The sequence below is a fragment of the Leucoraja erinacea genome, chromosome 20 (assembly GCF_028641065.1).
Source record: "Leucoraja erinacea ecotype New England chromosome 20, Leri_hhj_1, whole genome shotgun sequence".
NCBI classification, from domain to species: domain Eukaryota; kingdom Metazoa; phylum Chordata; class Chondrichthyes; order Rajiformes; family Rajidae; genus Leucoraja; species Leucoraja erinaceus.
Window position 1 is genome coordinate 526,564 of NC_073396.1, and position 25,946 is coordinate 552,509.

Genomic DNA, 25,946 nt, shown 5'->3' on the forward strand with positions numbered 1-25,946 from the left:
TGGCGTTTCCAGCCGGGACTGGCCAGAACATCAGCTTCGGCGGCTGCGCAGCGCTGAAGTACTGGCGTGGAGCGGGAGATGCCTTACCGAGGGCCACCGTGTGGTAAACTCCGGAGTTCTGTGACCGCCTACTCCAACATCGCAGAGCTGTCGTTGCGGAGCGTCCAGCGGAGCCTGTGACCTCTCGCCGAGTTCGCCAGTGTTGGAGCACTGACCAGCGTGGCCCGTGGACTACGGGAGCCGCGGTCTCTGATAGAAACATAGAAAATAGGTGCAGGAGTAGGCCATTCGGCCCTTTGGGCCTGCACCGCCATTCAATATGATCATGGTAGGAAGCGGCTGTTCCAGACAGTCCAAGCCGCTGAGAGTGTTCTCCCGACACCAGAGCTCCATCATCCAGCGATAGGGCCTGTAACATCGGGCCGCCATCGCAGCGACTGTGGAGGCCTCAATAGGCCCGACCATTTGTGAACAAGAGGAAGAGGACTGGACTTTTCTGCCTTCCCTCACAGTGGGGGATGTTTTTATGTTCAATGTTAAATTCTTCTTTAATGTTGTGTCTTATTTTTATTGGTGTGCTGCAAATGGCAACTCAAATTTCACTGCACCAATTGGTGTATGTGACAATAAATGTCCTTTGTCCTTTTGTCCCTTGTTCCGATTCCTTTCGCAACAGTGCACACACTTTACAACAACATAGCAACAAGCAATGAAAGTTTAACGGAATTTAAACATTTCTATAAGCAACATTTACGAGAAAAGAACGAAAAAGGCAATAAAAAGTGAACGCAGTGTTAATCAGAGCACAGCTTGCCCACAACGTGACCAGTGGGACACTGTATCTTACACTGATCTCTAAGCTCCCTTACAAAGTGTCAGCACATAACCCACCACGAGGCCCGTAGTTCAGGTCAGCGTCATGACCACTGCGTTGTTTGAAGTTTTTTTTATTGCGACGAGTGTAAAAAAAAACGTTATAGCATTGATGACGTCAGTAAACGGAACAACAGAAAGAGGCGTAGCTAAAATAGGTGAGCAAACTAGATTATTATTTCATAATTTTGTTCTATTTCATTATTAAGTATTTCAATGGCAAGCTTAAACACAAAATATAAACAATAAAAAAGGAAACGAAAGGTTTAAAAAATGAATAAATTGGACACAACACATTATAGAGTTCAACACAAACGTCCCCCCACAGCAGAATCAGAAATTTCCACTGTGGGGAAAGGCACCAGAAAGTTAAGTCCTCTTCCTCTGTGAAACACCGGAGGTCGGGGCCCATTTGTGGCCGTGCAGTCAGTCTGATGATTTTACGGGCCCTCTTGCCGTGAAGATGGAACTTCAGCGTCGGGTGAAACATTCCTCAGCGGTTGTAAAAGTCTGGAGCGGCTGCCTCCTCCCAGGAGACCGCGGCACTCGTAGACCTCAGGCCGCGCCGGTTGGAGCTCCGACCCTGGCGAACTCGATCCCAGGCTCCGCGGCGCTCCAAATCCAGCGCCGCCCGCAGCCCCAGCTCTGCGATGTTGGGAGTCGGCGGCCACAGCGCTCCGGAGCTTACCGCACGGCGACCCGGTAGGCATCGCCCGCTCCGTGTTGGTATCCCAGCGCTGCGCCACCGCCGCCGAAGCTGTAGTCCCGGCCGGTCCCAACAGGAAACTCCGCTCCATTCTCGATGGTAGGCCGCGAGGTCGGGGTGAAGAAGGAGCACGGAGGGATGTAGAGAAGAGAAGAAAAGGTGTATAGAAGGACTGCGGGCAGGCTGCCATACACAGGGGGCGCCCACTCCTGCACATCCGCCATCTTTGTGCTGCAAACATTTGGGGCATCAGAAAAACATCTAATCAGGGGAAACATGATAAAGATCATAAGCATAATCAGAATTTAGCTGATATAGAGTTATTTAATTGCAAAATTAATTTAATCTTTCTGGTTTAACTGAGCCTAAGGATTTGATGAAATCCTGCTTGAAAAATGTCACCAAACAGGCAAGAAACCACAGGGACATATCTGATATTTTTCTTTGTAAAAAGATTTATTTACTTTTGCTTCATCTCATTATTTTGGCTATACACCATGATCTATACTACTTAAAATACAGGATATGATACAATAGGAATATTACATTAAAAAAGGAAAATATCCTGGAAGTTAGGAGACATTCAGTTTCACTACTGAGTGCTGTATTTACGGAAACACCCATATATATTGTGTGTGTGCATGTATATGTATATGTGTATATATATATATATATATATATATATATAGGCCAACATCAGCAACTAGAGGAATATGCACAAAGCATATAATATGGCTCAAAGGTTCCTGAAGAATTGCTGCCTGCTATTTGATGAGTATTTAATTGTTTACGTAATAATTTCAGATACACTGTTATTTTTGTGATTCTGTTTGTCAGGGGGGACAGTTCAAACAGTCCTGTCTCATTGTATGTTATAGTCGTGGTGCTGTACAGCATAGAGACAGGCCCTTCACCCCTCCTTGTCAATGCTGACCAAGTTGACATATTCGTCTAGTCCCATTTACCTGTATTTGACCCATATTCCTCTAAACCTTGCTATTCATTTGGCTGTCCAAATGTCTTTTAAATGTTGTTCCTAAATCAGAGCAAAAACTTGTTTGGGTCTGTGTACTTATTATTTTCTCTTTTGCAGCATGGCAAAGTCATTCAATGAAAACTTCATAGCAATCGGCACTTTCTCTGGTGAGGCAGCCAAGCTTCTGTGTTCATGGGATTACAACATAACGAATGAGAAAACCGTGCAGCTGAAGAAAAGGAGCCTCAGCACACAGTTAAAGGTGTGCATGTTCTCCACCCAGCCCCAAAGTGTGTGACAGCTGGAAAAATAACGTCACAATGTGTGTGACAGGTGGAATAAAAACCTCAATAGCCATTGTCATTAAATTACATGTATTGGCAAGGTGTTTTACTGTTTTTTTCTGAAAACCCGTGTTTTTAAATGTCAGTTTGAAAAATGTCACAATCTTTCGATGATACAATTTGATGCAAATAACGCATCTTCTGAATATGATAGGTTAATATGAGAGTAACAGCAGCATGAATTAGTGTCCAAACCATTACATGAAAACTGGATTCAGCTTGCTGTTTATACTGGTCTAAAGGCACTCCTCAATTTCAGGTGCCCTGATTATTTAGTTCAGATTATTTTCCTTAAAAAATTCTGCAGTACCAAACAACATGGATGGGTTAATGTTAGTGGCAAAATGGCCCACTGCAAAGCAGTAAGGCCAAGGAGGAATTAAAAGAAAGAAAAGAAACAAAGAATTATGACCTTTTAGCTCCAAAGTGTTTCCAGAAACAAACCATTTCCCCTGGATTTGGCCTGCTGTTCGTTATTCCCTCTTAAGCATTGATTTGGTTTTGCCATCTAACAGCATCAGATGTTTGATCTCCATTGAGAGAAAGGTGAATGGGACACCCCATTTGTGGGAATACCTGATCCTGGTTTGTCTGTGGAATTCTCTGCCTCAGAGGGCGGTGGAGGCAGGTTCTCTGGATGCTTTCAAGAGAGAGATAGACAGGACTCTTAAAAAAATAGCAGAGTCAGGAGATAGACAGGACTCTTAAAAATAGCAGAGTCGGGGGATATGGGGAGAAGGCAGTAACGGGGTACTGATTGGGGACGATCAGCCATGATCACATTGAATGGCGGTGCTGGCTCGAAGGGCCGAATGGCCTACTCCTGCACCTATTGTCTATTGGTTTGTCAAACCAGAAGAATAATCATTTCTGTAGGAAGGAACTGCAGATGCTGGTTTAAACTGAAGATAGACACAAAATGCTAGAGTAACTCAGGCAGCATCTCTGGAGAGAAGGATTGGGTAATGTTTTGGGTCAGGACCCTTCTTCAGACTGACAGTCAGAGGAGAGGGAGACACGGAGATAAGGAAGGGTAAGGTGTGAAAATGAGACATCAAAAGAGATGCGGGTGAACCATTGCCAAACACTTTAACTCCCCCTTGCATTCCCACACTGACCTTTCTGTCCTGGGCCTTCTCCATTGTCAGAGTGAGGCTCAGCGCAAATTGGAGGAACAGCATCTCATATTCCACTTGGGCAGTTTACACCCCAGCAATATGAATATTGACTTCTCTGACTTCAAGTAATCCTTGTTTTCCCTCTCTCTCCATCCCTCCCCCTTCCCAGTTCTCTGACCAGTCTGACTGTCCCCAATTACATTTTATCTCTGTTTGCTATGTTGTCACCTTCTCCCAGGTGATCTAATCTACATTTCCCTTTAACTCCATCTCTTTCGATGCCTCATTTTCACACCTTACCTTTCCTTATCTCTGTGTCTCCCACTCCCCTCACTCTCTGTATGAAGAAGGGTCTCGACCCGAAAGGTGCTGCCTGTCCTGCCGAGTTACTCCAGCATTTTGTGTCCATCTTCAGTTTAAACCAGCATCTGCAGTTCCTTCCTACAGAAATCATAATTCTTCCGTTTTGACAAACCTTTAACAAATCTTCAGAATGACGATTTCATTGGCTGCATTATTAATGATGAAGAGCGTGATCAAACAAAATATGGAACACGAAATGCTGGTATTTACCCAATCTTTTTATGCCCTCTTCCCTACATATTGATGCGTTAATATATACAACTAAAATGTCTTCAGGGAAGTTGAGCAATTGTTCGTAAATATGATGGAATTTTAAAATATACTAGACCAAGTGCAGACATGTTGGATCTGTTCCCACAATGTACCCACTCCCTACCCGTAGCCCCCAATTGCACTCGCCCTGCGTGTTGCAATAACAATTCGCCCTCCCCCTCCTGTGAGGTGAAAGGTTCAGAGTGTTTCCATCGAACCATTGTGATGTCATCAGTTGAAGCTGGTTGTTTTAGTAGACAATAGGTGCAGGAGTAGGCCATTTGGCCCTTCGAGCCGAATTCAAAGTATTTTGATTATTTTAAACGTTAATCAGAAATAAGTCGAGAAATAAAGCATAAAATGTTCAGTGAATGTGACTTTGGCTGGAGAGGAAAAATGTGAATCAGAATATGTAAAAATCTTGTGAAAGTTGGCATTTTTAAAGCTTTAATCGCGAATAACGTGTCAAATATAGGATGAAATCTTCAGTGAGGCTGATCACTGCTAGCGGTGCCATTGTGACGTTATCAGTTGAAGCTGGTCGTTTTAATTTCAAAGTCTTTTGACTTTTAATCAATAATGAGTCGAGAATAAGTTGAGAAATAAAGCATAAAATGACTTTTAATATGTATATGATGAGGATGAGTACCTCTGCATCATTCTTGGAGTTAAAAGACTGCACTATCTTCTGCAGGAAATGCTATCGCACAAGATGCATTACAAGAGACAACTAACGCGAAACCAGAGGATTGTAAGATATTTAATTCACCTGATGACTTGGATTATTTCGTTGGGTACAACGTACGCCTGCTGTTTTGGAGTTTATTCCTATTCTGTTTCTAATTTTCAGGTATGTACTTTCACTTTGTTCCCAGCAATACTCATTACCCAATATGAAGGCCCCTACACTACTTACTGCGACGTGATCTTTACTGTATAAAGATCTTTTTGTTAATCCTGGCTAAATTGAACCAGCTAGGACTTCAAAATGGAGTTAAGTTTCAGGGTTGCTGGGAGATTTGGTCAAATTGGAGTTACTCTCTGCAGAGCTGGGACAAGCTGCGGAGAGGTGCCAGAGTGTCTAGAGCTTAGATACAATTTGCAAGCAAAGAATGGAAAGCCTTGCAAACCCTGTCAATCTGGTACACATGCATAGAATGGATTGGATGGCAGCAAACCAGACATACACCTTGTAAATAGTTGTAAATAATGTTGCAGAGTCTGACTTTGCTAAGTGTTCATTGGATGGGATGTTGAGCCTTGTCTGAGTTTACTGTTAATCAGAGTAAATGTTTCCAAGTTGACTTCATCTCAAAGTCCGTTGTGAATACAATGTATTGAACTGTTGTATTATTGGGTTAGGGAAATGCCTGTTATGTATGGGGTTAATCGATATCTGTAATTGGGTGATTAAGAGACCACCCCCGTGTGGTTCAACCTCTCGAGGTCCTGGGACATATAAAAGTTATTGATCACGAGGCTCGGGGTCGATCTTCTGGAAGAGAGCTCAGGACCGCGTACCCTTCTGGAGTGCCTCTGTCTGAGCGAGGCCTAGAGGGCTTGAACAGGCAGACTCAAGGATCAAACCCGCGGTGGGATAGGTACAGTGTGATCTGTGATGCGCTTTTGGTAATATAAAATGTAGTTGATTCAAATGTTTGATTCAGTGTTTTTACTGAAACTAAACTGGGGGAAGCTTAGTAACGAGCAATTGTCATTTTTATTTCATTTCTTGTCGCCATTCCTTGTCTGGTTGTTTCACAGTAGAAGGTAATTGAAAGTTAGTCTATTACCAGAGTTATCACAAAAGTATTGTACATTCAGCTCACAATATATGTAAGAAAGAACCGCAAATGCTGGTTTAAATCAAAGATAAGTCTGAAGAAGGGTTTCGACTCGAAACGTCGCCCATTCCTCCTCTCCACAGATGCTACCTGCCCCACTGAGTTACTCCAGTATTTTTTGTGTTTATCTTCAGCTTTCACAGGTTTCTTTAATAATATAAAAACAATTCTTCTTCTTATCGAGTCCACATACAAGATTAGAAATTGTTCAGCCAGAGCTGAACGCACTTCTTCGCAACTACATACACTGGTGTCTGTCCTGCACTTCTTGTGCCTAGTGGTGGAAAGATTGGTGGAAACAGGGCCGCAACAGACAATTCATTAGACTACAGTGATAATTTAATTCATCCAACAAACAAAACTTCCAATTATTAAGGTATAATGTAATTTAATCCATGGAATTCCTCTGAATTATTATCTCTTGCACTAATCATTATTCTCATTATCCTGTTTCTGTACAGTATTATATCGGCAAGTGGAATAGGCGATTTGCATAAAATAATTACCAGACCCATTCTGGAGACACATGACTGATAATCCTCACTTTTTTTCTGCTTTAGAGTCTCTGGTATTACCTGTACAGAGCTAGTAGTACCGTCTGCCTAGAGTATTTAGGAGATCATGTACAGTTTCAATTATGGCTAAATTGGTTAATCGAAGAAATGGATGCTGGGGAACAAATTGTTGCAACGGAGCAAAAAGCTGCAGAATATCCCTTGCAACCAGAGGTTTCATTGGCAGGTAGATCAGGAAAGAGCCAATCACCAAGATTATGGAAAGTGAGTATCTTCAAAAATATATATAACCAGTTATTTTGTCCTTAGAGAGCTTATGGCAAATTATTTCAAATATTTGATGTTTCTTCGATATAACACCCGTGAATGATCATGAAGATGCGTGTTTTATTTTGAAGATTCCTTTTGAAGATCTGAGATATGGGTTTTAATCAATCTCGAGGTAGTCTTAAAAATCTAGTGCGATTTTATGAATCACTAACTCTGATAGGAATGCCTTGTGATATTGCTTTTGGTGTGGGGAAGGCATTTTAAAGGGGAGGTGAGGTGCATGCCATTCCAGGAATGTGCTGCCAGGGGAGGTGGTGGAATCAAATACATTTACTATGTATAAAAGGCATTTAGAGGGCAGCTGAATGGTCAATGCATAGAAGGATGTGGATACAATGGAGTGTGGATGGGGGAAATGGTCAGCATGGACATGTGGGCCGAAGGGCCCATTTTGGTGGTGTGTGACTACGTACATGTGCAGAGAAACTTTATTTATGAGGCGGACTTTTATTATAAAATATGAAATTGAGTAGCATATTCTTTGCTACAATTCATGTAATTGTTATTTGGAATAAGATAAGTGATTTCAATCAGACAATTTTCCAAAAGCAAATTCAATAGGTTTTAAATGATTTTAAAATATTCTGATCGAAACCTTATTGTTTTGGTTTTAAACAACAAGAGATGCTCTGTCTAGCAGAATAAAATGCATGGCAGATGAAGTTTAATGTGGATAAATGTGAGGTTATCCACTTTGGTATCAAAAACAGGAAGGCAAATTACTATCTAAATGGTGTCAAGTTGGGAAAAGGGAAAGTACAACGGGATCTGGAGGTCCTTGTCCATCAGTCTATGAAAGTAAGCATGCAGGTACAGCAGGCAGTGAAGAAAGCGAATGTCATGTTGGCCTTTATAACAAGAGGAGTCGAGTATAGGAGCAAAGAGGTCCTTCTGTAGTTGTGCAGAGCCCTAGTGAGACCACACCTGGAGTATTGTGTGCAGTTTTGGTCCCCTAATTTGAGGAAGGACATTCTTGCTATTGAGGGAGTGCAGCGTAGGTTTACAAGGTTAATTCCCGGAATGGCGGGACTGTCATATGCTGATAGAATGGAGCAGCTGGGCTTGTACACTCTGGAGTTTAGAAGGATGAGAGGGTGTCTTATTGAAACATGTAAGATTGTTAAGGGTTTGGACACGCTAGAGGCAGGAAACATGTTCCCGATGTTGGGGGAGTCTAGAACCAGGGGCCACAGTTTAAGAATAAGGGGTAAGTCATTTAGAATGGAGATGCGGAAACATTTCTTCTCACAGAGAGTTGTGAGTGTTGAATTCTCTGCCTCAGACGGCGGTGGAGGCAGGTTCTCTGGATGCTTTCAAGAGAGAGCTAGATAAGGCTCTTAAAGATAGCGGAGTCAGGGGATATGGGGAGAAGGCAGGAACGGGGTACTGATTGGGGATTAGCAGCCATGATCACATTGAATGGCGGTGTTGGCTCGAAGGGCTGAATGGCCTACTCCTGCACCTATTGTCAAAAATATTTTATAATAGATATCTTCTATATCTTTAACTGAAGTGAATTCATACATGATAAAGTCATATTAGATAAATGTGATTATTTTGGGAAGGGCCCTAAGAAAATTCACATGAAGAGTTGTGAGTTGTCATTAAGTCCTTTATTTCTCTCTGCAACTTAAAATATAGTTTTTCCAGATCTTATTAACCCGCCATTTAGTTACATTTAGTTTGGTGATGGTTGCTGAGAGGACGTTGCTATCACAGAGTCTTTCCTGGCCATGGATGTGTTGTGCTTGAGGTGTTGTTGCCATTGTTTCCCGCATACTCTGACTGAACTACACGAAGTGCACTCACATAGAAAATAAGCTGGCGATGCCGTGAGAACCAGCTAGAGATTTAGTGATCATTCTTCGTATGTAAGATTAAATGCTAAAGAATGGATCTTGGGATGTAAAACAATGCAAAGTTGCAACACAGTTGTTTCCCCAGTATATTTTAATTTCCCGGCAAGGGTGAAGATGGGGGAGTGGGGGAATTAAAGATTTAATACATGGCCAGTGGGAAATTCTGCTGTGTCAGTCAATAAGTCAGATTGTTCTAGGGATTATGGTTTGGGTATGGAATAAAAGGCCGATATCCTCAGCCATTATCAGAAGCAGAGCAAATGGGAATTATTTAACTTGGATGCAAGCAAGACAAGAAAGAGATCTCAAACGGAACATTCTTGTTCCATTCCCTTCACTGGGTCGTGTCTGACCCTCTTCCTCCTACATGTATGGGAGCCTGTAAAACACTCTGACTGCCTCAGATGGATTAACCATGATATCAGCTGGTGGGAAGATGATGTCCAGATTGCTGCAGCTTTACACTTTGGCCGATCAACTGGGGAGCAAACCTGTGAATTGCAGAATGCCTGAACCCCATTGAAAAAATATAAAAACAGCAAACGTCATCTTGGTTTAGTGTCTGTCGAGGGAAGGAAAAAGGAACTGAGCTGACTTTTGTTGTGTGCTGGATGCAACTGTTTCCCATTGCAGTGTAATCTGTGCATGAAGAATGAGAAGGTGGGCTGGTGTACATAAACCCCGAGGTGTTCACAACAATGCATAATGTATAGGACTATAATAGTCTAAACATGTTTAGAATACTAAATAAAATGATTTTATTTATATATTTGACAGGTTATTGAAAAAAATGCAATGGAGGAAGACTTGCAAAAACAAGCAATAACATTGATCTTGCCTTGTCTGGTATCAAGCATTAATCTATTTGTACCCTTATTCTTCTCTTTCCTCGGTTTGATGGAAAGATTCAAATATCCATGGCATGAGATCTATGTCCTTATTATCAGGTACTTTTACTTCAATTCAAACTTGGGAAATAAACACAAAACTATTGAGGTTCTTGTGAAATGTTGCAAATGCTTTAAAGCAATCAAATTTGTACATTAAAATGACTGAAACAAAAATTGAAAATGCTAGAAATATTCTGTGGATCAGACAGCAGCTATGGAGACAGACAGGGTGGCACGTTGGCACAGCAGTGGAGTTGCTGCCATACAGCACCAGTGATCCTGACTACGGGTGCTGTCTGTACGGAGTTTGTAACTGCTCCCCGTGACCTGTGTGGGTTTTCCCCAGGTACTCCAGTTTCCTCCCATACAGCAAAGACAAACAAATTTGTAGGGTTTAGTAAAATTGTAGATTGTTCCCAGTGTGTGTGTAGGATAGTGTTAGTGTGCATGGATCACTGGTCAGAACAGACTCAGTGGGCCGAAGGGCCTGTTTCCGCGCTGAATCTCTGAACCAAACTAAATTAAACTAAATAAGATCTGGAAAAACTATATTTTAAGTTGCAGAGAGAAGGATGGCGAGACCACGTTAAGGTCTGTTATCGGATAGAAGTTACATTTTCTTGGGCAACATTAACTTTGGAGCTGGATGTTGGTCAAAGAACAGAAGTAGACGAACGTGTCTCCTCAAATCATTCCACTTCTCACCACTTTTCCACGTAATGTCAGGAGGTGCAACTTCAGCCCTTCTCCGGCCTTTCCTCCATCGAGGGACCCAATCCAAACATTCAGTGCACACTAGGTGGATTCCTTGTGTGGGAAGAAGATTGGTGAAATCTTTGCAGAACTTGGCCACACGGTTTACAAGGGACTGTGATGTTAATGCCTTATTGCTTTAGTTCTCCATCCCATTCCCTTACTGATTCCTCATTGTTTGGCCTCCCATGCTGTTACAAAGATGTTCAATGCAAGCTGAGGAACAGCGCCAAATCTTCCCATCGTGCCATTTTGCAACTTTAGGGACTCAACATTGTTTCAGCTCCTCTCCCTGACTTACAGACATATCCCGTACATAGGAGGGAGTGTGTGGGGGAATGGCGGGATGATGAGTGTGGATTTGACAGCTGTTGTGGGGACACAGGCATTTTCTCCACCCCCCCCCCCCCCCCCAGCCCTTGGGGCTCGACAGTGGGGGGGCTGGTGGAACCGAGCAGAACTGGGGGCACTCCTCACTCAGAATCGGTGAGGCCAACTCTCCCCCTCGCTGCTTGCTCTCTTGTCACAGTGTTACTGTGATCCTCTCCTCTCCTCTCCCACACATTGTTGTACATTCCCGACTTACAAACGGTTCTCAGGCGCAGGACCCTGTTGTAATCCTGGGACTGCCCGTATGTTACTGGGTTGCCGTTCAGATACTTTAGGAGAGCCATTCTCCTTGGGTCTCTGGCATCAGATGCTGCAGCTGTATCAGCAGGTACCTGTGTGCAGCTCCACACTTTCTCACTTTGAATCAGAGGTTGAGGTACTATTGTATAAAGTGAGGTTGACGAGTCTCGGTCTGAAACATCATCTGTCTATTCCCTCCAAAGATGCCGCCTGACCTGCTGAGTTCCTGCAGCACTTTGTTTATTGTGTAAGTAAACGTATCAAATTGTAATTATTAACTTCTTCCCAAACAGAAATGTGTTGCTGAAAATGTCAATGATTGGAGTTCTGTCTTACTACTGGTTGGTGACAATAGCAAATAATATGGAGGTGAGTTCCACATTGACCAATCCAATTCACATCCAGCCATTATTCTGTTGATTCAATATTTCATATTTGGACGCCGATGATACATGATGCCTGTGAAAAATGTATTGTGAGTGTGACGTTTTGTTTCATCCTCAGTGTTGGGAGACATTTGTGGGTCAAGAACTCTACCGACTTGTCGTGACGGATTTCATCTTCTCTTTGTTCAGTTCCTTCTTCGGGGAATTCATTCGAAGGTCGGTCCTAATGTTTGAGAAACAGTGTTAGGCTTCACATAGTAATTATTTCAAACAATTTGATTGTTATTTGAAAGATGGACAATAGACTATAGACAATAGGTGCAGGAGTAGGCCATTCGGCCCTTCGAGCCAGCACCGCTATTCAATGTGATCGTGGCTGATCATCCCCAATCAGTACCCCGTTCCTGCCTTCTCCCCATATCCCTAGCTCTTTCAAGGGAGAGCCCTATCTAGCTCTCTCTTGAAAGCATCCAGAGAACCTGCCTCCACCACCCTCTGAGGCAGAGAATTCTACAGACTCACCACTCTCTGTGAGAAAAAGTGTTTCCTCGTCTCTGTTCTAAATTGCTTACTCCTTATTCTTAAACTGTGGCCCCTGGTTCTGGACTCCCCCAACATCGGGACAAGGCCCAGTGCTGGTCAAGAAGCTGATGAAGATTTATCCCCCAACCAGCCCGCCATCCCCAACAGCCCCCTTCACCTGCCCGTCCCCCCTACCCCCAATTGCCCTACCCGCCCCAAATGCATAAAGGTTGATAAATCCACACGACTGGTTGAGATCTTTTCCAGGTTGCTGTGGGAAGGAAGGGAGGAGATGGCTGGGGCCCTTATGGAGATTATTACATTGATGTTGTCTGCAGATGTTGTGCCTGACGAGAGCCAATATTTCCCTGTCGTTGAAGAAGAACAGCTGGGTATAAGCCCTCGTGGTGGTTGGGAAATGATTGGAGAGGGATGCCATTCGGCTACATTTGGAGAGGCTGCTGGTGTTTTTGCCAGCCCCTCGGTATGATGGAAGCTCTGCTTTCTGTGTAATGTTCTCCAGTCCAAGTAGCTCCTGCCATTATTTTGTTCCCAGTGACTTCCTAGTTCACCTGATCTGGTATTGAAAGCATCAACCGCATGCTCAATAAAGCCCCTGTCCCGAGTTACTCACGAATTCTCCCGAGTTTTCCCCTTGATTCAAACTGGGAGAATTACAGTAATAGCCAGCCATAGGTACTCGGGGCTTTGTTTTACTCGTGGACATTTTTCAACGTCCCGACTTACCTGATGCCCCGAGTACCTACGGCTGGCATTACGAGCCGCTACGAAATATCTACGGACACCTATGGACTCGCTACGGACTCCCAAGGACTCGCTACGAACATTCTCTGAGTTTGAATCAAGGGGAAAACTAGGGAGAATTTGTGAGTAACATGGGAAAGTGGGCAACGGCTTTATCTTGCCCATTTCATGAGCTTGTTTCCTGTATTTTTATTTATTCAATTTACCACAGTTAATTACTGCTCTGGTTCCACCTTTACTGAATCAGTCAAATGAGAGCTGGGATTATTCATTTGCTGAATAGGGAAGATTTAATAGACTTATAAAACATTGTTGGGGCAAAATATTTACAAGTTAGAAGGATAAAATCATTATTCTATATGAACTACATGAACTTGATTGTCAAGTTGTCGGCATTCAGTGACCACTTTGCTGCAGTGATCTCTGTGCTGCTACACAAAAATGCTGGAGAAATTCAGCGGGTGCAGCAGCATCTATGGAGAGAAGGAAATAGGTAACGTTTCGGGCCGAAACCCTTCTTAGTCCCCCTATCAGTCTGAAGAAGGGTTTCAGCCCAAAACGTTACCTATTTCCTTCGCTCCATAGATGCTGCTGCACCCGCTGAATTTCTCCAGCATTTTTGTGTACCTTCGATTTTCCAGCATCTGCAGTTCCTTCTTGAAAACTCTGTGTGCTGCTGTCTGTTTCACAAGTTGTTCCATGAACCTGACATTTATTTTGCACTGTCCTTTCAGCAGAATGGCTAGCATTCCACATTGTAATATTGTGGCCAACTTTGGAACTTTCTTCCCAGATATTTAGTGTAGCAAGGAACTGCAGATACTGGTTTAAACAAAAAGCTGGAGTAACTCAGTGGGACAGGCAGCATCTCTGTACTGCCTGTCTGTCCCACTGAGTTACTGCAGCTTTTAGTGTCCATTCTCAGATATTTACTTGGGTTTGGACCAACGCTATTTCAGGGCTCCCTGAATTACCCTTTTAATCCTTTTCCTTACTTCATTAAGAAAATTCATCCGTGTTTATAATATAGTAGGCACGTATTCAATATTTTACTGGTAATGTTTAAAATAATATAGAATTATCTAACAGTCAATGTTTCCCATGGAATACCAGCAATTTAACTTGATTTTAAATTGGTTACAGCGTGATAGGAACACATTGCTGCCCAAAGCTCGGAAAGCCAGAATTTGACATTGCAAGGAATGTGTTATCATTAATCTATGCTCAAACACTTGGGTGGTGAGTGAATTTAGATAAAATTAATCTTAAAAATACATAAATTAGATGCTTACTTTGTTCTACACTTACCAATGTTCCTCATTTATTTTTTTGTTTAGGATTGGAATATTCTTTGCACCTCTTTTACCAGCAATACAAATTATTAAATTTTTCATGACGTTTCATGTTAAGAAGGTATGGTAAATAGTTCCATTGTTCCAATTGACCAAGTTTCAGAACTTCTACTGCATTGTGTGTCTCTGGACAGTTACAGCTCCAGTAATTTTGTACAATCCAGTTAAACACGTAATTATTCCCAACTATACATTATCTTGAAATTGTGAATATGTTTACATCTTCTCATTTGAGATATTATAAAGATGCTAAATTATTGCTAATTGGATTTTAAATGTGTCGAATAAGTAATTGGTTAATGGTATATTATGTGGTCTGTGGTAGCATCTGCATCAATTATTAAATGTTACATGTATATCGGAACTAAAATGGATGTGTTTCTAGTGACTGTTTACTACAGCGTTGCGAGGCATTGCTGATGAAAGTTTGTGACCTTGTATTCAGGTGAGCCTGATGATGAATTGTCAGCCACCACGCATGGCTTGGCAGGCTAGCCACATGACCACAATCTTCATCTTACTCCTGTTCTTCCCTGCCTTCATTGGGGTTCTTTGCCTGATAGGTGTGATTGTGTGGAAGTAAGTTGCATCTTTTTACCACTATCGATATACTTTGTGGAGGTTTGTTGTGCGCAATGAATAGTTTGCATTTAAAGGTCTAAAAGGGATATAATGTTTTGTAATATTTGTCCAGTAACATACATACATTTGACTTAAAAATAAACTATTTTAGTACAGACAAAACATTTTCCAGTCCAGTCCATGCCCCGCCACATAATTCTAGTTCCATCAATAATAAGTTCATACGTTCAGGCCATAAGGAATACCCAGAAGCAGAATAATGTGTGCAGCATTAAACTAGATGTCACTGAATGTCAGTGGGTGGGGAGAACACTAGCAAGGAACACCGTTAGATCTTTCTCCATTTCCGTTCAGTAACCACTAAAGAGTCAACAGGACATTTTTATTCTTCCAAACATTTCCGTTACATTTGGTTCTCACTCCATTCTCATTGGAGCTGCTTTAAATAGAGAGAAGATCAAATGACAATTGTAAAGTCATGCAACATAGAAATAGGCCCTTCGGCCCAACTCGACCATGCTGTCAATTTGCCCCATCTAAGCTAGTCCCATTTGCCCATGTTTGGTCCATATCCATCTTAACATTTCCAATCCATGTACTTGTCCAAGTGTCCTGTAAATGGGTAGAGGGAGGGGAGTGAGAAGCATTGGATTGCTGTTATGTACAGCCAGTCTGTGCTTTTATATTCTGTGATTCGTGGAACAAATGTCCTGTTTCTGTCTCGTGTATCCTGTGTGATTCTGCGTCATTATAGAAACATAGAAACATAGACAATAGGTGCAGGAGTAGGCCATTCGGCCCTTCGAGCCTGCACTGCCATTCGATATGATCATGGCTGATCATCCAACTCGGTATCCTGTACCTGCCTTCTCTCCATACCCCCTGATCCCTTTAGCCACAAGGGCCACATCTAACTCCCTCTTAAATATAGCCAATGAACTGGCCTCAACTACCTTCTGTGGCAGAGAATTCCACAGATTCACCACTCTCTGTGTGAAAAATGTTTTTCTCATCTCGGTCCTAAAGGATTTCCCCTTTATCCTTAAACTGTGACCCCTTGTTCTGGAAATTATGTTTCTATTTAACATTTCCAGCATTTACATTTTGTGTTTTCTTTTAATTTACTTTATATAAATGATGCATTTATTGAATCAATAATCACTACACCTCCTCTCAATGTATAGTATGCACCATTTAGTGTAAATCCAGCTACAGTTGGTACCAAGGCCCTTCCTACTTATTACCATGGATCTGGGAATAAGGTGTCAGTGGTGTTAATTTCAATGCAGCTAATAAAGATATGAAAATCACATTTATCAGGGGTGAAAAGTGCATGTGTCTGTTATATCTGCTGTACAATGCGGCAGCCTCCCCTCTGATGGGGCATCGGGTGTGAACCAGGCAACTTGGGCACTGCCAATGGAGTCATCAACTCCAACAGTCACCTCTGGATATTGAGTTGAACTGTATGAAATGCCATCCGTACACAAGTACTGACAAGCACCATTGGCCTCCATACTTTGATGGCAAATTATGGGCCAATTGATGCATCTTATTATTGATAATATGATCAGTTGGATGAGGTTTCCCTTCTTCCATGATGCATGTTCTGAAGACTGACAAAAGGGTTCAAAATAATTTAGAATTAACATCCTATGTAACAAACATAATTCATTATATTATACTTGAGTATTATAGATTTGAGTTAAAATACACATTAGTTGCAAAGTATAATGAGGCAATCTCAAATGTGCATTGTGCCCAAATGGGCTCTCCCACAGTTATCATGACTGTGCTCTCTCCCACCTAATTGTACATCTTGAACTATTTTCTTCAGACTGAGACCCTCTAAGTTCTGTGGGCCATTCAGAGGATTAATCACTGCCTATAGTGCAGTCTCTCATTTTATTAATGAGAAGGTGACCCGACTGGAGTGGCTCTCATGGGTCTACAAAAACATGGTTCTGAGCCCACTATTCTACTTCACCCTATCCATCATTGTGTTGTAAGTATACATCCTACGATAACATAATTCAGTGATAAATTTTCTCTTGAATCTCATAAGCCTTTATGCCAAAAGGTACATTTGATATTGTTAATTGATATCAAATCATCAAAGCAAATTATTGGATTAAAAATCAAACAGTTATAGGCACTGAAACTCTGAAATAAAAGGAAATTGCATTTGCTGGAAACATTCAACGGGTTAGGAAGCCCTTGTGGAAAGTGAAACAAAGTTAATGTTTTTATTTGAAAATATGTTAATATTTTAACTAAGGTTATTGAGTCATTCCAATGCAAATTTTGATTTAGGGTCAGTGGGGAAAGATTTAATAGAACCGGAGGATCAACTTTTTCACATAGAGGGTGGTGAGTGTATGACTGCCACTAGAGAAGATAGTTGACACAGATACTGCAACAAAAGTCTTATTTTACTCGTGCTGACATTAAATTGTTAAATTGTGCTGATCCTTAAATTATGTGTGGGAAGGAACTGCAGATGCTGGTTTAAACTGAAGATAGACGCAAAAAGCAGGAGTAACTCAGTGGGTCAGAGCGCTGCGTGACCCGCTGAGTTACTCCAGCTTTTTGAGTCCATCTTTGGGATACAAATTAGCTGGGTATTGCCCAGTGTTTGCGTGTATCCACTATGTGCACATCACACCCAACCTAATCAGAAACAATAATTATTGGATTATAGTCGTATCATTTGTATGCGGTTCTGTGTTAAAGAATACGCTGCTATTCTGCATTTCATTTTGAGATATTGGTCTCAGGCCAGTACATTGTAATACAAATGACAGGTGCCCACCCGAGGACAACGCCCGGCCCTCTGCTTTGTACCTGCACATGCAAATAACACTGCTTTTGTGGCCAGTTTTAATACCGTGGGAAGCCCATTGGATTATTGTCAATTTATTTGTACTGGAACTATTGTGCATAATATTTTCAAAAGTGCTTGCTGTTTCCTTTCTGGTGCAATACCACACGATTCATGTTGTTTTGCAGTGTGCACAGTGTTCTAATTACTCTGTGACTTTTCATGTGTGCATGGCTGGACCCCTGAATTAACAACATACTTGGATGCAAAAGGATCACTAATATGGTGTCCCATTACACACCACTTGCAACCAACAGTGACTTTTAAACCACACCAAGGCATCACCCAGACACAAAACAGCTATATATGTATCATTAAAACCCAAATTGAAGTAACACTGCTAATGATGTATTTTGCTCTTTTTCTCAAGTGCTTTTATCTACCTGTATTGGCAAATTATCGATGGGCGTAAAGTGATGGTAAAACTCTTACAAGGGCAAATTATCAATGTAAGTATGAGACTTTATTGCATTCATTCTGTACATTTGCTTTCTAAACCATCATTTATAATTAAAATGTTCCACTGTTTTCATTACCAGTTAAGTATCTTTGTATTCGGCAGTATTGTAGTAATGTCAGAATATTTTCTTGATATGCAAGGGAAATAGACTCCAAACACATTAGGAAACCATGTGTAGAATCTCAGCATCTGTCTGATGGACTCAGCTGTGATTTAAACTATGTTCACTACTCTCCTAAAGGTGCTGGATTCCAGTGAGGTCAGTTTCCCCAGTACATGGTCATTTATACACGGCTATACAATGGCGGGAGGTATAAAGATGAGCCCTGTTCCAAAAATAGCAGATGTGATGTCCAGCAGTGGTCATCAGATTGGTCCAGAGTAGTTGCCTGGCAGCTATGTTTCACATATCACAAGGGCCCAGACAAGTTCAATATTGCATTGTTAAACCATTTTTATTTACTTCAATGGTTACAGAGAAAGGTTGAACAAGTTAGGGCTTTATTCTTTGGAGCGCAGATGATTAAGGGGGGACTTGATAGAGGTTTTTAAAATGATGAGAGGGATAGACAGAGTTGACGTGGAAAAGCTTTTCCCACTGAGAGTAGGGAAGATTCAAACAAGGGGACATGACATGAGAATTAAGGGACTGAAGTTTAGGGGTAACATGAGGGGGAACTTCTTTACTCAGAGAGTGGTAGCTGTGTGGAATGAGCTTCCAGTGAAGGTGGTGGAGGCAGGTTCGTTTTTATCATTTAAAAATAAATTGGATAGTTATATGGATGGGAAGGGAATGGAGGGTTATGGACTGAGCGCAGGTATATGGGACTAGGGGAGATTATGTGTTCGGCACGGACTAGAAGGGTCGAGATGGCCTGTTTCCGTGCTGTAATTGTTATATGGTTAATGCTGACTGCAAATCAAACTTTGAGTCCTTCCAGTTACAATAATTGTCTGCTAAAATTGCCAATCTAACCATGTTTTAAAAATTATATTTCTCCCTCTTGGCTGCTACTGGGGTTAAATTAACTCATTCATTCTTATTTGATGTCACTTTCATTAGTGATGAATAATTTATTTGCAAATACTACATTAAAAAATCCACAATTGAATTAAGTAAAATTATTTAGAATACCGAGTAGTTAAGGACTATAAAACTAGCACACTACAACTCTACACTGATATGACAAACAACACATCTCAAATACTTAGGTTACTGCCTTTTTAGTTTGCCTTACATTGAAAATATTGCTTGTGATTAGTGGAGAAGTATTCAGAGATCAATGTCTTGTTACTTATTCCCTTTTATACCTTTCTTGCTTGTTTGGTATCTCAGAGGATAACAAATGCTGCAGAGCAATGAAAAGCAGGTACTTGATAATTATTTAAGAAGGAACTGCAGATGCTGGAAAACCGAAGGTAGACAAAAGTTCTGGAAACCCTGCTTCAGACTGATGTAGGGTGGGTGGGGGGTGGGGGGGGGAGCGTGAAGATGAAAGGAAGAGGAGGAGCCAGGGGGCTGAGGGAGAGCTGAGAAGGGGAGGAGACAGTGAGGGCTACCTGAAATTGGAGAAGTCAATGTTCATACCACTGGGGTGTAAACTGCCCAAGCGGAATATGAGGTGCTGCTCCTCCAATTTCCGGTGGTCCTCACTCTGGCCATGGAGGAGGCCCAGGACAGAAAGGTCGGATTCGGAATGGGAGGGGGAGTTGAAGTGCTGAGCCACCGGGAGATCAGGTTGGTTATTGTGGACCGAGCGGAGGTGTTCAGCGAAGCAATCGCCAAGCCTATGCTTGGTCTCACCGATGTAGATCAGCTGACATCTAGAGTAGCGGATGCAATAGATGAGGTTGGTGGAGGTGCAGGTGAACCTCTGTCGCACCTTTAATGACTGCTTGGGTCCTTGACTGGAGTCATGGGGGAAGGTGAAGCGACAAGTGTAGCATTTCTTGCAAGGGAAAGTGCCCACGGAGTGGGAAGGTACGGGTGGGAAGGGACGAATTAACCAGGGAGTTACGGAGGGAGTGATCTTTGCGGAAAGCAGACGGGTGGCCATGGGAAGATGTGGCCAGTGGTGGGGTCACATTGGAGGTTTATTTGTTGTATGTGAAGGCTAGTAAGGTGGAAGGTGAGGACTAGGGGGACTCTGCCCTTGTTACGAGTGGGGGGTGGGGAGAGGGAGCAGTGTTACAGGGTATTGAGGAAACCCTTGTGAGAGCCTCATCTATAGTAGGGAAGGGGAACCCCCATTCCCTGAAGAATGAGAACATCTCCGATGCCCTGGTGTGGAACACCTCATCCTGGGAGCAGATACGGCATAGACGGAGGAATTGGGAGTAGGGGATGGAGTCCTTACAGGAAGCAGGGTGGGAAGAAGTGTAGTATAGATAGCCATGGGAGTCAGTGGGTTTATAGTGGATGTCGGTCAGGTCTATCACCTGCGATGGAGATAGTGAGGTCAAGAAATGGTAGGGAAGTATCGGAAATGGTCCAGGTGTATTTGAGTGCCGGATGGAAGTTGGTGGTGAAATGGATGAAGTCAGTGATTGGGCGTGGGTGCAGGAGGTAGCACCAATGCAGTAGTTGATGTAGCGGAGGTAGAGGTCGGGGATGGGGCCCTGGTACATCTCGAACAAGGATTGTTCGACGTACCTAACAAAGAGGCAGGCATAGCTAGGGTCCATACATGATAACTGTAATGGGATGACTATTCCCCAGCAGATCCTTCTGCAGTTGTACAGAGCCCTACCTTAATCCACATTTTACGTTGCGAAAAGGTGATTTGGGCCCCATACGAACCGGCAGCATTTTTCCTGCCGATATGGGGTTTAAATTCACCGCAACCGCAACGTTCCAATCGATCGCGTTCCACAAAATCCCACTCGCAAGATGATTAAAATGGCCATTAATTTACAGGAATTAAACACTAAATTCGTTCCATTTGGCCTATAAATTCATGACAATGAGATTTAAAAATCATGTTATATTGTGAATTCTTGTGTGGATGTTATTTGGACACTTAGGCTATTTAAAAATGTTAATCTTTTAAGAAATGGATAGATGTTTAGATCTAGTAATTGAATTTTGTAATTAGCTACAATTAGGTAATTAACTAATTATATGCTTTAATTTCAGGTCATCCAAGTAAGATTGTTTTATATTTGTTTCAGAATGCTTCAATCTATAATAACTGAAAATGTATTTCAGTTCTCTTAATGTTTAAGAAAGTTATGGGCTTTTGACTGTCCTTGATCACAGCTTTTGTGTTAAGTCAATGGAAAAGCAATAGCGAACAAGATGCTAATTTCCGAGTATGAAAATGGCCATAACTTTAATACTGAAGATATGAAAGTGAATTAGGTGTCAAATTAAACTTCTTTTTATGCTTTATCTGATGGGATGAATTGCAGAATTGATTTTTAAAATCTCAAAATTTTGTAACATTGCTACCTTTCCATGTGTCTACTAAATACTGTTATAGGACCCATTATTTAATCTGGCTGCTCCTTCCATGTGCTCATAATCCTTTGAGTGAAAATGTCTATTTAATCTTTCCCCTCTCACCCGAAACCAATGTCGTCTGGTTCTTAATTCCTCTAACCCGGGTAAAAGATGCTGTTCATTCACCCCATCTATTGTCTTCATGATTTTATATACACACCCCTTTGTCTCCTGTGCTCCAAGGAATAAATGCTAGTTTGCCCAACCTCTCCCTATACCTCAGGGCCTCGAGTCCTGGCAACATCCTTGTAAATCTTCCCTTCCTATTGTAGGGTTTACTAAAACTGATGATGACAAAACTCCAAATGGTTCCAACAGTTTCTGCCTTTGTGTTGGTTTGGTGCATCTTCAGTGCACTGGTTTTCTTCAACCAGTGACTATGTGCCGCTGAGACGTAATATGTTGGTTGGTTAAAAGTGTTTTTCCTTTTAGGAAGGAAAAGACAAAGCATATTTGCTACAAAAACTCACTGCCTTGAGAATAAAGGAAGATAATGGAGGGAGGATGAAGTCAATAACATTTGCGAAAGAGGTGAGCCGTAATCTTTTAACTGTTGGTAATTTGGTTGACTGAATGAGCAGTTTGGTTGACTAGTGAGCAGTTTGTTGTGTGGGCTATCCAGTTACGCCCCACTGTGCATGAGGACAATAGATCCTCTTGTGGAGCAGCACGCAGAGAGTCGCCACGTTCCAGTGCCATCTTGCAACTTCCTCGTCTCTGAAACGTCCGATCTTGGCCCAAGGTGATATGCAGTTCCTCACCTTATGGCCAGGGGTCTTGGCGACACTGGATATGTGGAGGAAGGATGGAGAGTGGTGGGAGGGGGGGGGGGGGTGCATCCCCCCTCTCTCCAGCCCTCCCAATCTTCTTTTAACTTGAGATGTCCCAACATTTCCTTTGGTCAGAAAGTCACAGATCATTCTGTGCATTGATAACTGTGGTGGCCACTGCCCCCTGGAGGACAGCAATAAAACTTGCAGTACAATGTGCTGCCATCGTTAGCTTCAGAACCACTGGTACAACTTTGCCCCATTTGCCCACTTTGCCCCCATTCTTGGGGGTAATCTGGGCCCCTCGATACATCCTATCTGGCAGATCCCCACCTCCCTCCACCAGGTAATTACTCACAGAAATTACAGGGAACTGTGCAGATTTCAACTGTTGTAGCAGCTGTCTGTCAACCCATTCCTCACTTCTATCGCTCATGTTCACACGCTCTTCCCCAAGTCAGGATAAATAGTAGTGCACCAGCTCACATCTGTGCACACCTATCTATCTGCTCACATCTGTGCACACGCACCAGTTCGCATACATGCACACCTATTCACACCAGTTGTGATTTAAGCAAGTCCAACAATGCAATAAATAAGTCAAAAGTCTGCTTTAAGGATCCAAAAACAAATGCAACATTTGAAAACATGATCAATATCTTCAATACATTTTTCCATTCAAATGTGTGTTTTGAAGTTTATTGTTGTATGCAGAATTATGATGAGGTATGGGTTTAGTGAACATTTATGAAGCCAATCCACTTGTATGTGTAGTCCACACACACTGTGCTTAATTGTATGAAGTTTGTCATCTTTGTACACCTTTTGAGAATGAGGTCTAGCAATTGCATGAGTGTGCTGAGGTTCAGTTCACCTCAACCACTCGCACAGGAAGGTGTATGTTCAATTGACTGCAAACGTTTTTATAGATATGTGAAGAGAAAAAGTTTAGTTAAAACAAATGTAGGTCCCTTGCAGTCAGAAACAGGTGAATTGATCATGGGGAACAAAGACATGGCAGACCAATTGAATAACTACTTTGGTTCTGTCTTCACTAAGGAAGACATAAATAATCTGCCGGAAATAGCAGGGGACCGGGGGTCAAATGAGATGGAGGAACTGAGTGAAATCCAGGTTAGCCGGGAAGTGGTGTTAGGTAAATTGAATGGATTAAAGGCCGATAAATCCCCAGGGCCAGATAAGTTGTATCCCAGAGTACTTAAGGAAATAGCCCCAGAAATAGTGGATGCATTAGTGATAATTTTTCAAAACTCTTTAGATTCTGGAGTAGTTCCTGAGGATTGGAGGGTAGCTAATGTAACCCCACTTTTTAAAAAGGGAGGGAGAGAGAAAACTGGGAATTACAGACCAATTAGTCTAACATCGGTAGTGGGGTAACTGCTAGAATCAGTTATTAAACATAGAAACATAGAAATTAGGTGCAGGAGTAGGCCATTCGGCCCTTCGAGCCTGCACCGCCATTTAATATGATCATGGCTGATCATCCAACTCAGTATCCCGTACCTGCCTTCTCTCCATACCCTCTGATCCCCTTGGCCACAAGGGCCACATCTAACTCCCTCTTAAATATAGCCAATGAACTGGCCTCAACTACCCTCTGTGGCAGAGAGTTCCAGAGATTCACCACTCTCTGTGTGAAAAAAGTTCTCCTCATCTCGGTTTTAAAGGATTTCCCCCTTATCCTTAAGCTGTGACCCCTTGGGATAGCAGCACATTTGGAAAGTGGTGAAATCATTGGACAAAGTCGGCATGGATTTATGAAAGGTAAATCATGTCTGACGAATCTTATAGAATTTTTCGAGGATGTAACTAGTAGAGTGGATAAGGGAGAACCAGTGGATGTGTTATATCTGGACTTTCAGAAGGCTTTCGACAAGGTCCCACATAAGAGATTAGTATACAAACTTAAAGCACACGGTATTGGGGGTTCAGTATTGATGTGGATAGAGAACTGGCTGGCAGACAGGAAGCAAAGAGTAGGAGTAAACGGGTCCTTTTTCACAATGGCAGGCAGTGACTAGTGGGGTACCACAAGGCTCAGTGCTGGGACCCCAGCTATTTACAATATATATTAATGATTTGGACGAGGGAATTGAATGCAACATCTCCAAGTTTGCGGATGACACAAAGCTGGGGGGCAGTGTTAGCTGTGAGGAGGATGCTAGGAGACTGCAAGGTGACTTGGATAGGCTGGGTGAGTGGGCAAATGTATGGCAGATGCAGTATAATATGGATAAATGTGAGGTTATCCACTATGGTGGCAAAAACAGGAAAGTAGACTATTATCTGAATGGTGGCCGATTAGGAAAAGGGGAGATGCAACGAGACCTGGGTGTCATGGTACACCAGTCATTGAAAGTAGGCATGCAGGTGCAGCAGGCAGTGAAGAAAGCGAATGGTATGTTAGCATTCATAGCAAAAGGATTTGAGTATAGGAGCAGGGAGGTTCTACTGCAGTTGTACAGGGTCTTGGTGAGACCACACCTGGAGTATTGCGTACAGTTTTGGTCTCCTAATCTGAGGAAAGACATTCTTGCCATAGAGGGAGTAAAGAGAAGGTTCACCAGACTGATTCCTGGGATGTCAGGACTTTCATATGAAGAAAGACTGGATAGACTCGGCTTGTACTCGCTAGAATTTAGAAGATTGAGGGGGGATCTTATAGAAACTTACAAAATTCTTAAGGGGTTGGACAGGCTAGATGCAGGAAGATTGTTCCCGATGTTGGGGAAGCCCAGAACAAAGGGTCACAGTTTAAGGATAAGCAGGAAGTCTTTTAAGACCGAGATGAGAAAAACATTTTTCACACAGAGAGTGGTGAATCTGTGGAATTCTCTGCCACAGAAGGTAATTGAGGCCAGTTCATTGGCTATATTTAAGAAGGAGTTAGATATGGCCCTTGTGGCTAAAGGGATCAGGGGGTATGGAGAAAAGGCAGGTACAGGATACTGAGTTGGATGATCAGCCATGATCATATTGAATGGCGGTGCAGGCTCGAATGGCCTACTCCACCTAATTTCTATGTTTCTATGTTCAGCCACATCTGACATTATTGCTCCGTGTGTCATCGTTGGGCACCTTGGAGACATCACGCTCCGATTACTATTAGCTCTCTCTTACATTCCTCTGGGACCTCCAGCCTAGGGAGCAGACCTTGCTATGTATTTACCACTGAACAGCCTATTTACAAATCCTTGACTATCTTGAGACAAGAGGCAAACACAGCTGACTCGTATGTTATTTAATCCTTTC

At 42.4% G+C, this 25,946-nt stretch overlaps 1 protein-coding gene across 3 annotated transcripts in view; it reads left to right on the forward strand.

The window, feature by feature from the left end:
• LOC129706605 (transmembrane channel-like protein 5) overlaps positions 1–25,946 on the forward strand; it is a 66,143-nt gene that overhangs the window by 32,661 nt on the left and 7,536 nt on the right. For all 3 annotated transcript variants that reach the window (XM_055650949.1, XM_055650951.1, XM_055650950.1), the window contains exons 11-21: positions 2,673–2,817; positions 5,327–5,482; positions 9,958–10,127; positions 11,747–11,822; positions 11,958–12,055; positions 14,270–14,365; positions 14,464–14,539; positions 14,924–15,057; positions 16,898–17,065; positions 18,312–18,390; positions 22,336–22,434. In XM_055650949.1, the coding sequence (XP_055506924.1) occupies positions 2,673–2,817; positions 5,327–5,482; positions 9,958–10,127; positions 11,747–11,822; positions 11,958–12,055; positions 14,270–14,365; positions 14,464–14,539; positions 14,924–15,057; positions 16,898–17,065; positions 18,312–18,390; positions 22,336–22,434 (1,297 nt within the window). The remainder of the gene's footprint in view (positions 1–2,672; positions 2,818–5,326; positions 5,483–9,957; positions 10,128–11,746; positions 11,823–11,957; positions 12,056–14,269; positions 14,366–14,463; positions 14,540–14,923; positions 15,058–16,897; positions 17,066–18,311; positions 18,391–22,335; positions 22,435–25,946) is intronic.